Raw genomic sequence first — 15230 nt, 5'->3', positions numbered from 1 at the left:
ACCGGGCTGGGTACAGTATTACAGACAGCGGGATAGTGTACGGATACCGACAGGCACCGGGCTGGGTACAGTATTACAGACAGCGGGCTGGGTACAGTATTACAGACATCGGGCTGGGTACAGTATTACAGACAGTGGGATAGTGTACGGATACTAACAGACATCGGGCTGGGTACAGTATTACAGACAGTGGGATAGTGTACGGATACTAACAGGCATCAGGCTGGGTACAGTATTACAGACAGCGGGATAGTGTACGGATACTGACAGGAACCGGGCTGGGTACAGTATTACAGACAGCGGGATAGTGTACGGATACTGACAGACATCGGGCTGGGTACAGTATTACAGACAGCGGGATAGTGTACGGATACTGACAGGCACCGGGCTGGGTACAGTATTACAGACAGCGGGATAGTGTACGGATACTGACAGACATCGGGCTGGGTACAGTATTACAGACACCGGGATAGTGTACGGATACTGACAGACATCGGGCTGGGTACAGTATTACAGACAGCGGGATAGTGTACGGATACTGACAGACACCGGGCTGGGTACAGTATTACAGACATCGGGCTGGGTACAGTATTACAGACAGTGGGATAGTGTACGGATTCTAACAGACATCGGGCTGGGTACAGTATTACAGACAGCGGGCTGGGTACAGTATTACAGACACCGGGATAGTGTACGGATACTGACAGACATCGGGCTGGGTACAGTATTACAGACACCGGGCTGGGTACAGTATTACAGACAGTGGGATAGTGTACGGATACTGACAGACATCAGGCTGGGTACAGTATTACAGACAGCGGGATAGTGTACGGATACCGACAGGCACCGGGCTGGGTACAGTATTACAGACAGTGGGATAGTGTACGGATACTAACAGACACCGGGCTGGGTACAGTATTACAGACAGCGGGATAGTGTACGGATACTGACAGACACCAGGCTGGGTACAGTATTACAGACAGCGGGATAGTGTACGGATTCTAACAGACATCGGGCTGGGTACAGTATTACAGACAGCGGGATAGTGTACGGATACTAACAGACACCGGGCTGGGTACAGTATTACAGACAGCGGGATAGTGTACGGATTCTAACAGACATCGGGCTGGGTACAGTATTACAGACAGCGGGATAGTGTACGGATACTAACAGACACCGGGCTGGGTACAGTATTACAGACAGCGGGATAGTGTACGGATACTGACAGGCATCAGGCTGGGTACAGTATTACAGACAGCGGGATAGTGTACGGATACTAACAGACATCGGGCTGGGTACAGTATTACAGACAGTGGGATAGTGTACGGATACTAACAGACATCGGGCTGGGTACAGTATTACAGACAGCGGGATAGTGTACGGATACTAACAGGCATCGGGCTGGGTACAGTATTACAGACGGCGGGATAGTGTACGGATACTAACAGACATCGGGCTGGGTACAGTATTACAGACATCGGGCTGGGTACAGTATTACAGACAGCGGGATAGTGTACGGATACTAACAGACATCGGGCTGCGTACAGTATTACAGACAGCGGGATAGTGTACGGATACTAACAGACATCGGGCTGGGTACAGTATTACAGACAGTGGGATAGTGTACGGATACTAACAGACATCGGGCTGGGTACAGTATTACAGACAGCGGGCTGGGTACAGTATTACAGACAGGGGGCTGGGTACAGTATTACAGACAGTGGGATAGTGTACGGATACTAACAGACACCGGGCTGGGTACAGTATTACAGACAGCGGGATAGTGTACGGATACTGACAGGCACCGGGCTGGGTACAGTATTACAGACAGCGGGATAGTGTACGGATACTGACAGACATCGGGCTGGGTACAGTATTACAGACAGCGGGATGGTGTACGGATACTGACAGACATCGGGCTGGGTACAGTATTACAGACAGCGGGATAGTGTACGGATACTGACAGACATCGGGCTGGGTACAGTATTACAGACAGCGGGATAGTGTACGGATACTGACAGACACCGGGCTGGGTACAGTATTACAGACAGTGGGATAGTGTACGGATACTGACAGACATCGGGCTGGGTACAGTATTACAGACAGCGGGATAGTGTACGGATACTGACAGGCATCGGGCTGGGTACAGTATTACAGACAGCGGGATGGGTACAGTATTACAGACAGCGGGATAGTGTACGGATACTGACAGGCATCGGGCTGGGTACAGTATTACAGACAGCGGGATAGTGTACGGATACTGACAGGCATCGGGCTGGGTACAGTATTACAGACAGCGGGATGGGTACAGTATTACAGACAGCAGCATAGTGTACGGATACTGACAGACATCGGGCTGGGTACAGTATTACAGACAGTGGGATAGTGTACGGATACTGACAGACACCGGGCTGGGTACAGTATTACAGACAGTGGGATAGTGTACGGATACTGACAGACATCGGGCTGGGTACAGTATTACAGACAGTGGGATAGTGTACGGATACTGACAGGCATCAGGCTGGGTACAGTATTACAGACAGCGGGATAGTGTACGGATACTAACAGACATCGGGCTGGGTACAGTATTACAGACAGTGGGATAGTGTACGGATACTAACAGACATCGGGCTGGGTACAGTATTACAGACATCGGGCTGGGTACAGTATTACAGACAGTGGGATAGTGTACGGATACTGACAGACATCGGGCTGGGTACAGTATTACAGACAGCGGGATAGTGTACGGATACTGACAGACATCGAGCTGGGTACAGTATTACAGACAGCGGGATAGTGTACGGATACTGACAGACAGCGGGCTGGGTACAGTATTACAGACAGCGGGATAGTGTACGGATACCGACAGGCACCGGGCTGGGTACAGTATTACAGACAGCGGGATAGTGTACGGATACTGACAGACATCGGGCTGGGTACAGTATTACAGACAGTGGGATAGTGTACAGATACTGACAGACAGCGGGCTGGGTACAGTATTACAGACAGCGGGATAGTGTACGGATACTAACAGACACCAGGCTGGGTACAGTATTACAGACAGCGGGATAGTGTACGGATACTGACAGGCACCGGGCTGGGTACAGTATTACAGACAGCGGGATAGTGTACGGATACTGACAGACATCGGGCTGGGTACAGTATTACAGACAGCGGGCTGGGTACAGTATTACAGACAGCGGGATAGTGTACGGATACTAACAGACATCGGGCTGGGTACAGTATTACAGACAGTGGGCTGGGTACAGTATTACAGACACCGGGCTGGGTACAGTATTACAGACAGCGGGCTGGGTACAGTATTACAGACAGCGGGCTGGGTACAGTATTACAGACAGCGGGCTGGGTACAGTATTACAGACATCGGGCTGGGTACAGTATTACAGACAGCGGGATAGTGTACGGATACTAACAGACATCGGGCTGGGTACAGTATTACAGACAGTGGGATAGTGTACGGATACTGACAGACATCGGGCTGGGTACAGTATTACAGACAGCGGGCTGGGTAAAGTATTACAGACAGCGGGATAGTGTACGGATACTAACAGACATCGAGCTGGGTACAGTATTACAGACAGCGGGATAGTGTACGGATACTAACAGGCATCGGGCTGGGTACAGTATTACAGACAGCGGGCTGGGTACAGTATTACAGACAGTGGGACAGTGTACGGATACTAACAGGCATCAGGCTGGGTACAGTATTACAGACAGCGGGCTGGGTACAGTATTACAGACAGTGGGATAGTGTACGGATACTAACAGACATCGGGCTGGGTACAGTATTACAGACAGCGGGATAGTGTACGGATACTGACAGACAGCGGGCTGGGTACAGTATTACAGACAGCGGGATAGTGTACGGATACTGACAGACATCGGGCTGGGTACAGTATTACAGACAGCGGGATAGTGTACGGATACTGACAGGCATCGGGCTGGGTACAGTATTACAGACAGCGGGCTGGGTACAGTATTACAGACAGTGGGATAGTGTACGGATACTGACAGACATCGGGCTGGGTACAGTATTACAGACAGCGGGATAGTGTACGGATACTGACAGACAGCGGGCTGGGTACAGTATTACAGACAGCGGGATAGTGTACGGATACTAACAGACATCGGGCTGGGTACAGTATTACAGACAGCGGGATAGTGTACGGATACTGACAGACATCGGGCTGGGTACAGTATTACAGACAGCGGGCTGGGTACAGTATTACAGACAGTGGGATAGTGTACGGATACTAACAGACATCGAGCTGGGTACAGTATTACAGGCAGCGGGATGGTGTACGGATACTGACAGGCACCGGGATGGGTACAGTATTACAGACAGCGGGATAGTGTACGGATACTAATAGACATCGGGCTGGGTACAGTATTACAGACAGTGGGATAGTGTACGGATACTGACAGACATCGGGCTGGGTACAGTATTACAGACAGCGGGATAGTGTACGGATACTAATAGACATCGGGCTGGGTACAGTATTACAGACAGCGGGATAGTGTACGGATACTAACAGGCATCGGGCTGGGTACAGTATTACAGACAGCGGGATAGTGTACGGATACTGACAGGCATCAGGCTGGGTACAGTATTACAGACAGTGGGATAGTGTACGGATACTAACAGACATCGGGCTGGGTACAGTATTACAGACAGCGGGCTGGGTACAGTATTACAGACAGCGGGCTGGGTACAGTATTACAGACAGCGGGCTGGGTACAGTATTACAGACAGCGGGCTGGGTACAGTATTACAGACAGCGGGCTGGGTACAGTATTACAGACAGCGGGATAGTGTACGGATACTAACAGACATCGGGCTGGGTACAGTATTACAGACAGCGGGATAGTGTACGGATACTAACAGACATCGGGCTGGGTACAGTATTACAGACAGCGGGCTGGGTACAGTATTACAGACAGCGGGCTGGGTACAGTATTACAGACAGCGGGCTGGGTACAGTATTACAGACAGCGGGCTGGGTACAGTATTACAGACAGCGGGATAGTGTACGGATACTGACAGGAACCGGGATGGGTACAGTATTACAGACAGCGGGATAGTGTACGGATACTAACAGACATCGGGCTGGGTACAGTATTACAGACAGCGGGATAGTGTACGGATACTGACAGGCACCGGGCTGGGTACAGTATTACAGACAGCGGGATAGTGTACGGATACTGACAGGCATCAGGCTGGGTACAGTATTACAGACATCGGGCTGGGTACAGTATTACAGACAGCGGGATAGTGTACGGATACTGACAGGCATCAGGCTGGGTACAGTATTACAGACAGCGGGATGGTGTACGGATACTGACAGGAACCGGGATGGGTACAGTATTACAGACAGCGGGCTGGGTACAGTATTACAGACAGCGGGATAGTGTACGGATACTAACAGGCATCAGGCTGGGTACAGGAAAGCGTCTAGATATTCATAGACATGGGGATCGGAGATCAATATTAATGGACATGGGGATTGGGAATGGATATTAATGGACACGGGGATTGGGGATGGATATTAATGGACACGGGGATTGGGGATGGATATTAATGGACACTGGGATTGGGGATGGATATTAATGAACACGGGGATTGGAGATGGATATTAATGGACATGGGGATTGGAGATGGATATTAATGGACACTGGGATTGGGAATGGATATTAATGGACACGGGGATTGGGGATGGATATTAATGGACACGGGGATTGGGGATGGATATTAATGGACACGGGGATTGGGAATGGATGTTAATGGATCGGGGATTGGAGATGGATATTAATGGACACGGGGATTGGAGATGGATATTAATGGACACGAGGATTGGAGATGGATATTAATGGACATGGGGATTGGAGATGGATATTAATGGACACGGGGATTGGAGATGGATATTAATGGACACGGGGATTGGGAATGGATATTAATGGATCGGGGATTGGAGATGGATATTAATGGACACGGGGATTGGAGATGGATATTAATGGACACGGGGATTGGAGATGGATATTAATGGACACGGGGATTGGGGATGGATATTAATGGACACGGGGATTGGAGATGGATATTAATGGACACGGGGATTGGAGATGGATATTAATGGACACGGGGATTGGAGATGGATATTAATGAACACGGGGATTGGAGATGGATATTAATGGACACGGGGATTGGAGATGGATATTAATGGACACGGGGATTGGGAATGGATATTAATGGATCGGGGATTGGAGATGGATATTAATGGACACGGGGATTGGAGATGGATATTAATGGACACGGGGATTGGGGATGGATATTAATGGACACGGGGATTGGGAATGGATGTTAATGGATCGGGGATTGGGAATGGATATTAATGGACACGGGGATTGGGGATGGATATTAATGGACACGGGGATTGGGGATGGATATTAATGGACACGGGGATTGGGAATGGATGTTAATGGATCGGGGATTGGAGATGGATATTAATGGACACGGGGATTGGAGATGGATATTAATGGACACGAGGATTGGAGATGGATATTAATGGACATGGGGATTGGAGATGGATATTAATGGACACGGGGATTGGAGATGGATATTAATGGACATGGGGATTGGGGATGGATATTAATGGGGATTGGGTACGGTCACTAACAGCAGCACGGTAGCACAGTGGTTAGCACTGTTGCTTCGCAGCGCCAGGGTCCCAGGTTCAATTCCCTGCTGGGTCACTGTCTGTGCGGAGTCTGCATGTTCCCCCCGTGTCTGCGTGGGTTTCTTCCGGGTGCTCCGGTTTCCTCCCACAGTCCAAAGATGTGCAGGGTCGGTGGATTGGCCATGATCAATTGCCCTTAGTGATCAAAAAGCTTCGGAGGGGTTATTGGATTACGGGGATAGGGTGGAAGTGAGGGCTTGAGTGGGTCGATGCCGATTCGATGGGCTGAATGGCCTCCTTTTGCACTGTATGTTCTATGTTCTCAGAAACTGGGATTGGTTACAATTCCTGTTAAAGAAAAGGCACAGGGTCAGTGTAGGCTGTGCACTGCTCCGAGAACATGCTTACTCACATCAATCTCCTCGTAGGTCGCTGGGAATTTCTTCTCGTCGAACATGCTGATGTGATGTCGAATCCACTGGAGCAGCAGTGTCACCATCTCATAGTACTCCTGCCACCTCAGCTCGATCTCCTGTAAGTACAGAGCAGTGCATTAAAGGACCGAGATTAGCAAACAGTGAGTTCGGCGACATTGTAGAGCTTACCTCCATTAACATTCAGCCCATCACGCAAACCCGCCTCCCATTCATTGACTTATCTACACCTCCCACTGCCTGGGGAAAGCGGGCAGCATAATCAAAGACCCCTCCCACCCGGCTAACTCACTCTTCCAACTTCTTCCATTGGGCAGGAGATACAAAAGGCTGAGACAGATTCAAAACCAGCTTTTTTCCCGCTGTTACCAGACTCCTGAATTACCCTCTTTGTGACTGAACTGATCTCTCTACGCATCTTCTCCACTGAGTAGTACTACACTCTGTACACTTCACCCAGTGCCTGTGTCTATGTATTTACATTTTGTAACTGTCTGGGCTGTGCGCAGAACAATACTTTTCACTGTACCTCGGTACACGTGACAATAAATGAAATGAAAAAACAAATTAAGAAGGGGTAAATAGAGTCCAAGAGTAAGCTTGCAGGGAATATAAAAACTGACTGTAAAAGTTTCTATCAGTAAGTGAAAAGAAAAAGATTGGTGAAGACAAATGTAGGTCCCTTACAGTCAAAAACAGGAGAATGTATAATTAGGGACAAAGAAATGGCTGAGCAACTAAAGACATCCTTTGATTCTGTCTTCACAAATGAGGACATAAATCAGATACCAGAAATATTGGGAAACGCATGGTTTAGTGAGAGGGAGGAACGGAAGGAGATCAATATTAGTAGAGATATTGGTGTTGGGAAAACTGAAGGTGGATAAATCCCCAGGGCCTGAGAATCTGCATCCCAGATTGCTTAAGGAGGTGGCTCTGGAAATAGTGGATGCATTGAAGTGGAGGGGCTGGTTTAGCACAGGGCTAAATCGCTGGCTTTTAAAGCAGACCAAGGCTGGCCAGCAGCATGGTTTGATTCCCGTACCAGCCTCCCCGGACAGGCGCCGGAATGTGGCGAATTGGGGCTTTTCACAGTAACTTAATTTGAAGCCAACTTGTGACAATAAGCGATTTTCATTTCATTTCATTTAATCTTCCAGGATTCTATAGACTCTGGAACTGTCCCTGCAGATTGGAGGGTGGCTAATGTAACTGCACTATTTAAAAAAGGGAGGTAGAGAGAAAGCAGGGAATTATAGACCAGTGAGCCAAACGTCGGTAGTGGGTAAAATTCTAGAATCCATTATAAAAGATGTTATAGCAGAGCTCTGAGGCAGGACAGAGTCAGCATGGATTTATAAAGGGGAATCATGCTTGGCAAATCTACTGAAATTCTTCCAGGATGTAACTAGTAGAGTTGACGAGGGGGAGCCAGTGGATGTGGTATATTTGAACTTTCAGAAGGCTTTTGACAAAGTCCCACACGAGAGATTAGTGTGTAAAATTAAAGTGCTGGGATTTTGGTTAGTGTATTGAGATGGAGCCTTTGGCAGAGATCCGCTCTGACATCCTCCGCCCCTGACCGGCCGAGGTCCGACGGAGTGGAACTAACCTGATTCAGGAGTTTGGTATACTCGCATTGAGACTGCGGACTCTGTCTGCGGCCACCCTGGTGGGGGGTGGGTGGACCAGACACCAGCGAGGCCCTTACAGGCGGCCGGGGAATGATCGTGCGGGGGTAGAGGGTCAGCCGATTGGGGGGTCTCCTTTGTGGGTCTACGTCCGCAGTCCGAGACCGCCATGGAGCATGGCACAGCTGCTGGAGGCCACCGCCGTGCGCATGCGCAGCCTTTGACCCGGATGTGAGGGGAGGGCCCATATCAGCAGCAAAAGATGCAAAATTTCCTCTGGGTCCCTGCTGGCTCCCTGCTGGCTCCCTGCAGGCTCCTTGCAGGCTCCCTGCAGGCTCCCTGCTGGCTCCCTGCAGGCTCCCTGCAGGCTCCCTGCTGGCTCCCTGCTGGCTCCCCGCTGGCTCCCTGCTGGCTCCCTGCTGGCTCCCTGCTGGCTCTTTGCTGGCTCTTTGCTGGCTCCCTGCAGGCTCCCTGCAGGCTCCCTGCTGGCTCCCTGCAGGCTCCCTGCTGGCTCCCCGCTGGCTCCCCGCAGGCTCCCTGCTGGCTCCCTGCTGGCTCCCTGCTGCTCCCTGCTGGCTCCCTGCTGGCTCCCTGCTGGCTCCCTGCAGGCTCCCTGCTGGCTCTTTGCTGGCTCCCTGCTGGCTCCCTGCTGGCTCCCTGCTGGCTCCCTGCTGGCTCCCTGCAGGCTCCCTGCTGGCTCCCTGCTGGCTCCCTGCAGGCTCCCCGCTGGCTCCCTGCTGGCTCCCTGCAGGCTCCCTGCTGGCTCCCTGCAGGCTCCCTGCAGGCTCCCTGCTGGCTCCCTGCAGGCTCCCTGCTGGCTCCCTGCAGGCTCCCTGCTGCTCCCCGCTGGCTCCCCGCAGGCTTCCTGCTGGCTCCCTGCTGGCTCCCTGCAGGCTCCCTGCTGGCTCCCCGCTGGCTCCCTGCAGGCTCCCTGCTGGCTCCCTGCTGGCTCCCTGCAGGCTCCCTGCAGGCTCCCTGCAGGCTCCCTGCTGGCTCCCTGCTGCTCCCTGCAGGCTCCCTGCAGGCTCCCTGCAGGCTCCCTGCTGGCTCCCTGCTGCTCCCTGCAGGCTCCCTGCTGGCTCCCCGCTGGCTCCCCGCTGGCTCCCCGCTGGCTCCCCGCTGGCTCCCTGCAGGCTCCCTGCAGGCTCCCTGCAGGCTCCCCGCTGGCTCCCTGCTGGCTCCCTGCAGGCTCCCTGCTGGCTCCTTGCAGGCTCCCTGCTGGCTCCCTGCTGGCTCCCTGCTGGCTCCCTGCAGGCTCCCTGCTGGCTCCTTGCAGGCTCCCTGCTGGCTCCCCGCTGGCTCCCTGCTGCTCCCTGCTGGCTCCCTGCTGGCTCCCTGCAGGCTCCCTGCTGGCTCCCTGCTGGCTCCCTGCTGGCTCCCTGCTGGCTCCCCGCTGGCTCCCTGCAGGCTCCCTGCTGGCCTGGGAATCTGTGTCCCTTTAATCCAGGATTTTCAGGGGTAAAACTCCACCGTTTTGATGCCAGCGTGCGGACACAGTCCCAAAAACAGAGAATCCACAGGCCGACCACTCTGTATCCTAAATGGTCTCCCCCCGTATCCTCAGACTGTGACCCCTGGTCCTGGACACATCCTCACCATCAGCAATATCCTTCCTGTATCTACCCTGTCCAGCCCTGTTAGTATTTTATAGGTTGACGCCGCTTTTCGGTGCCCGGAGAATTGGCGAACCGATGCCGGTCCCGATTTCTGTATCAAACTGGATTGTCCGCCCAGGTGCCGGCTGCGATTTGTGCGTCGGTATGCGGAAAATCCCACCCCCTGGCTCAGGGAATCATGAAGCAAAATTAGTTTGGGTGGAAATTAGAAGAGCAAACGTGGCAGTAGTTTATAGGCCGCCTAACAGTGGTTATACTTCTGGGCATGAAATAAGAAATGATTGGAGTCTGTAACAAAGGTGGTATAATAATTATTGGGACTTTAATCTTCATGGAGATTGGAACAATCAAATTGGCAAAAATGGTCTGGAAGATGTATTTTTGTGACAGCTTCTTGTACCAATATGTTTTGGAACCAACCATGCATAAAGCTATCTTGAATCTAGTATTGTGTAATGCAGCAGTGCTAATTTGTAAAGTCACAGTGAGAGATCCACTGGGAAATAATGATCATAATACCTTTCAAAATACTGGACAATGTCAGCAGGTCTAACATCTGTGGAGAGCAAAGAGAGCTGACCTTTTGAGTCTGGATGACTCTTTGTCAAAGCTTTGTCAAAATGTTATCTCCCACCATTGACTTCCATGTTAGTTTGAAAATGACACATTTTAATCACAAGCAAAAATAATAAATTTGAGCGACGACAATTACACAGGATGAGAGGAAAACTGGCTGTGGTTAATTGAGTACAAGGGCAACACAGGGGGAGAAGGTAGTCAAGAAGACATACGGCATGTTTGCCTTCATTGGCTGGGGCATTGAGTATACAAATTGGCAAGTCATGTTGCAGCTGTATAGAACCTTAGTTAGGCCACACTTGGAGTATAGCGTTCAATTCTGGTCGCCACACTACCAGAAGGATATGGAGGCTTTAGAGGGTGCAGAAGAGGTTTACCAGGATGTTGCCTGGTATGGAGGGCATTAGCTATGAGGAGAGGTTGAATAAACTCGGTTTATTCTCACTGGAACGAAGGAGGTTGAGGGGCGACCTGATAGAGGTCTACAAAATTATGAGGGGCATAGACAAAGTGGATAGTCAGAGACTTTTCCCAGGGTAGAGGGGTCAATTACTAGGGGGCACAGGTTTAAGGTGCGAGGGGCAAGGTTTAGAGTGGATGTACAAGGCAGGTTTTTTACACAGAGGGTAGTGGGTGCCTGGAACTCGCTGCCGGAGGAGGTGGTGGAAGCAGGGACGATAGTGACATTTAAGGGGCATCTGGACAAATACATGAATAGGATGGGAATAGAGGGATACGGACCCCGGAAGTGTGGAAGATTTTAGTTTAGACGGGCAGCTTGGTCGGCACAGGCTGGGAGGGCCGAAGGGCCTGTTCCTGTGCCGTACTTTTATTTGTTCTTTGTTCTTTTGTTCACTCAGGAGTTTCGGGAAGATTTGGTTTCAGATTGCAGCATCCCCAGTAATTTGTTTTTAGTAAGTTATTGTATTGGATTCAATCGTATTGGATTGAAAAAGAAGAAGCTTGAAATATTGTTAAAATAAAAGTAGCAAGTCAGAGGATTGAGAGTGGCTCAGAAAAGGACAAATAAAATGTTAATCAAAAGGGAAAAAATAAAATGAGACTAAACTAGTCAGAAATCTACAAACAGATGGTAAGAGCAGAGAAATTTGCAGATGTGAATTTTCAATGAGACTTGTTTTGTTTTGTTCCAGGAACATAAAGAGTTAAACATTGATACCCAGCAAAGTAATTTGGAAGGTATTTGCAGGCCAGCCTTTACCATAGAGATTGGAGCACAATAATAAAGAAGCGACAGTTGTACAGGATTGTGATTGGATCACATCGGGAGTGTGTGTGTAGTTTTGGTCTATTTAATATATACATTAGAGGGGGAACAGCGAACGTTCACGGAGTTGTTATCTGGGGTGAAGGGCCTGGCCTATCAAGAGCTGAGTAAATTTGGACGGCATGGCGCCACAGCGGTTAGCACTGCTGCCTCACAGCGGTTAGCACTGCTGCCTCACAGCGGTTAGCACTGCTGCCTCACAGCGGTTAGCACTGCTGCCTCACAGCGGTTAGCACTGCTGCCTCACAGCGGTTAGCACTGCTGCCTCACAGCGGTTAGCACTGCTGCCTCAGTGATTAGCACTGCTGCCTCACAGCGGTTAGCACTGCTGCCTCACAGTGGTTAGCACTGCTGCCTCACAGCGATTAGCACTGCTGCCTCACAGCCCCAGGGTGCCACAGTGGTTAGCACTGCTGCCTCACAGCGGTTAGCACTGCTGCCTCACAGTGGTTAGCACTGCTGCCTCACAGTGGTTAGCACTGCTGCCTCACAGTGGTTAGCACTGCTGCCTCACAGTGGTTAGCACTGCTGCCTCACAGCGGTTAGCACTGCTGCCTCACAGCGGTTAGCACTGCTGCCTCACAGCGGTTAGCACTGCTGCCTCACAGCGGTTAGCACTGCTGCCTCACAGCGGTTAGCACTGCTGCCTCACAGCGGTTAGCACTGCTGCCTCAGTGATTAGCACTGCTGCCTCACAGCGGTTAGCACTGCTGCCTCACAGTGGTTAGCACTGCTGCCTCACAGTGGTTAGCACTGCTGCCTCACAGCGATTAGCACTGCTGCCTCACAGTGGTTAGCACTGCTGCCTCACAGTGGTTAGCACTGCTGCCTCACAGCGATTAGCACTGCTGCCTCACAGCCCCAGGGTGCCACAGTGGTTAGCACTGCTGCCTCACAGCGGTTAGCACTGCTGCCTCACAGTGGTTAGCACTGCTGCCTCACAGTGGTTAGCACTGCTGCCTCACAGTGGTTAGCACTGCTGCCTCACAGTGGTTAGCACTGCTGCCTCACAGTGGTTAGCACTGCTGCCTCACAGTGGTTAGCACTGCTGCCTCACAGCCCCAGGGTGCCACAGTGGTTAGCACTGCTGCCTCACAGCGGTTAGCACTGCTGCCTCACAGCGGTTAGCACTGCTCCCTCACAGCGGTTAGCACTGCTGCCTCACAGCGGTTAGCACTGCTGCCTCACAGCAGCATGGTACCACAGCGGTTAGCACGGCTGCCTCACAGCGGTTAGCACTGCTGCCTCACAGCGGTTAGCACTGCTGCCTCACAGCGGTTAGCACTGCTGCCTCACAGCGGTTAGCACTGCTGCCTCACAGTGGTTAGCACTGCTGCCTCACAGCGGTTAGCACTGCTGCCTCACAGCCCCAGGGTGCCACAGTGGTTAGCACTGCTGCCTCCCAGCGCCATGGCGCCACAGTAGTTAGCACTGCTGCCTCACAGCGGTTAGCACTGCTGCCTCACAGCCCCAGGGCGCCACAGTGGTTAGCACTGCTGCCTCACGGCGCCTGGAATCCAGATTTGATTCCGGCCTGGGGTGGCTGTCTGTGTGGAGTTTGGACTTTCTCCCCGTGTCTGCGTGGGGCGTCCCCCGGTTTCCCCCCCACAGTGTAAATTTGGGCAGGTTTGCAGGGTTACTGGGGTGAGGCAGAGACTGTTCTCTTTCAGACAGTTAGTGCCGACTCGATGAACTGCACTGTAGGGAGTCTATGATTTTTAATGAAATGTGGAAGATTGTTCAGGAGTTTGATTGATTCCACTGGATTCCAGGGAATGTAAAACACGGTCCCACAGTCCCCGGGGAAAGGGCTGATCATTCAGGATGAGGAGAAAGTACTTCACTCCGAGTTGTGAATTTTGGAATTCTTGCCCCTGAAGATTGTGAATATGTTTAAGGCTGCGATGGAGAGAATTCGGGCCCGTCAGGGAATTAAGGAATGTGGGGAGTGGATGGGAAAGTTGTATCCCGAGGTTGGCCATGATGGTATTGAGCGGCTTGATGAACATTGTGGTCCATTCCTGCTGCTGTTTCTTTTGATTCTTTGAGCTGGATAGTTTTGGGAGTTCTGTCTTTTACTTACATTGGCCCGGACTCCGGCCTCTGCATTCGGAACTCGCGGCAGAGCATCATAGAGAGAGGACACATAGGTGATGATGGATTTCTCATCAGGGTGGGGCACATCCACATCTAGAACAGCAAAGAAATGGGTCAGCAATCGGACAGCTGGGGGGGGGGGGGGGGGGGGTTGGGGAGAGCAGGGGGGGTTGGGGTGGGGTTGGGGGGAGCTGGGGTGGGGTGGGGGGGGAGGTGAGTGGGGGGAAGAGCTGGGGGGAGAGCTGGGGGGATGGGGGGGGTGGGGGGAGGGAAGAGCTGGGGGAGAGCTGGGGGGGGTGGGGGAGCTGGGGGGGGTGGAGGTGGGGTTGGGGGGAGCTGGGGTGCAGTGGGGGGGGAGAGCTGGGGTGGGGGGGAGGTGAGTGGGGGGAAGAGCTGGGGGGGTGGGGGGGGAAGAGCTGGGGGGATGGGGGGAGAGCTGGGGGGGGGAAGAGCTGGGGGGATGGGGGGTGGGGGGAGGGAAGAGCTGGGGGGAGAGCTGGGGTGGGCTGGGGGGGAGAGGTGGTGTGGGGTGGGGGTGGGAGAGCTGGGGGGGTGGGGGAGCTGGGGGGGTGGGGGAGAGCTGGGTGGGGGAGAGCTGGGTGGGGGAGAGCTGGGTGGGGGAGAGCTGGGTGGGGGAGGGAGCAGGGGGAAAAGACCAGGGGTGGGATGAGGGAGAAAAGGGAGAGTTGGCCCCGGAGGAGAGTTGGCTCCGGAGGAGAGTTGGCTCCGGAGGAGAGTTGGCTCCGGAGGAGAGTTGGCCCCGGAGGAGAGTTGGCTCCGGAGGAGAGTTGGCCCCGGAGGAGAGTTGGCCCCGGAGGAGAGTTGGCCCCGGAGGAGAGTTGGCCCCGGAGGAGAGTTGGCTCCGGAGGAGAGTTGGCCCCGGAGGGAGAGGG

The 15230-nt window shown here is 52.5% G+C and overlaps 1 protein-coding gene across 1 annotated transcript in view; it reads right to left on the bottom strand.

Moving 5' to 3' along the window:
• The window catches only part of LOC119965738 (plectin-like), a 192050-nt gene that overhangs the window by 36702 nt on the left and 140118 nt on the right, over positions 1 to 15230 (bottom strand). Inside the window, exons 5-6 of the mRNA XM_038796501.1 lie at positions 14324 to 14430; positions 7105 to 7224 (exon numbers count right to left, since the gene is read on the bottom strand). Coding sequence (XP_038652429.1) covers positions 7105 to 7224; positions 14324 to 14430 — 227 coding nt within the window. The remainder of the gene's footprint in view (positions 1 to 7104; positions 7225 to 14323; positions 14431 to 15230) is intronic.

The sequence above is a fragment of the Scyliorhinus canicula genome, chromosome 5, assembly GCF_902713615.1.
Source record: "Scyliorhinus canicula chromosome 5, sScyCan1.1, whole genome shotgun sequence".
Classification (NCBI taxonomy): Eukaryota; Metazoa; Chordata; class Chondrichthyes; order Carcharhiniformes; family Scyliorhinidae; genus Scyliorhinus; species Scyliorhinus canicula.
This window is presented reverse-complemented; position numbering and strand designations above follow the sequence as displayed.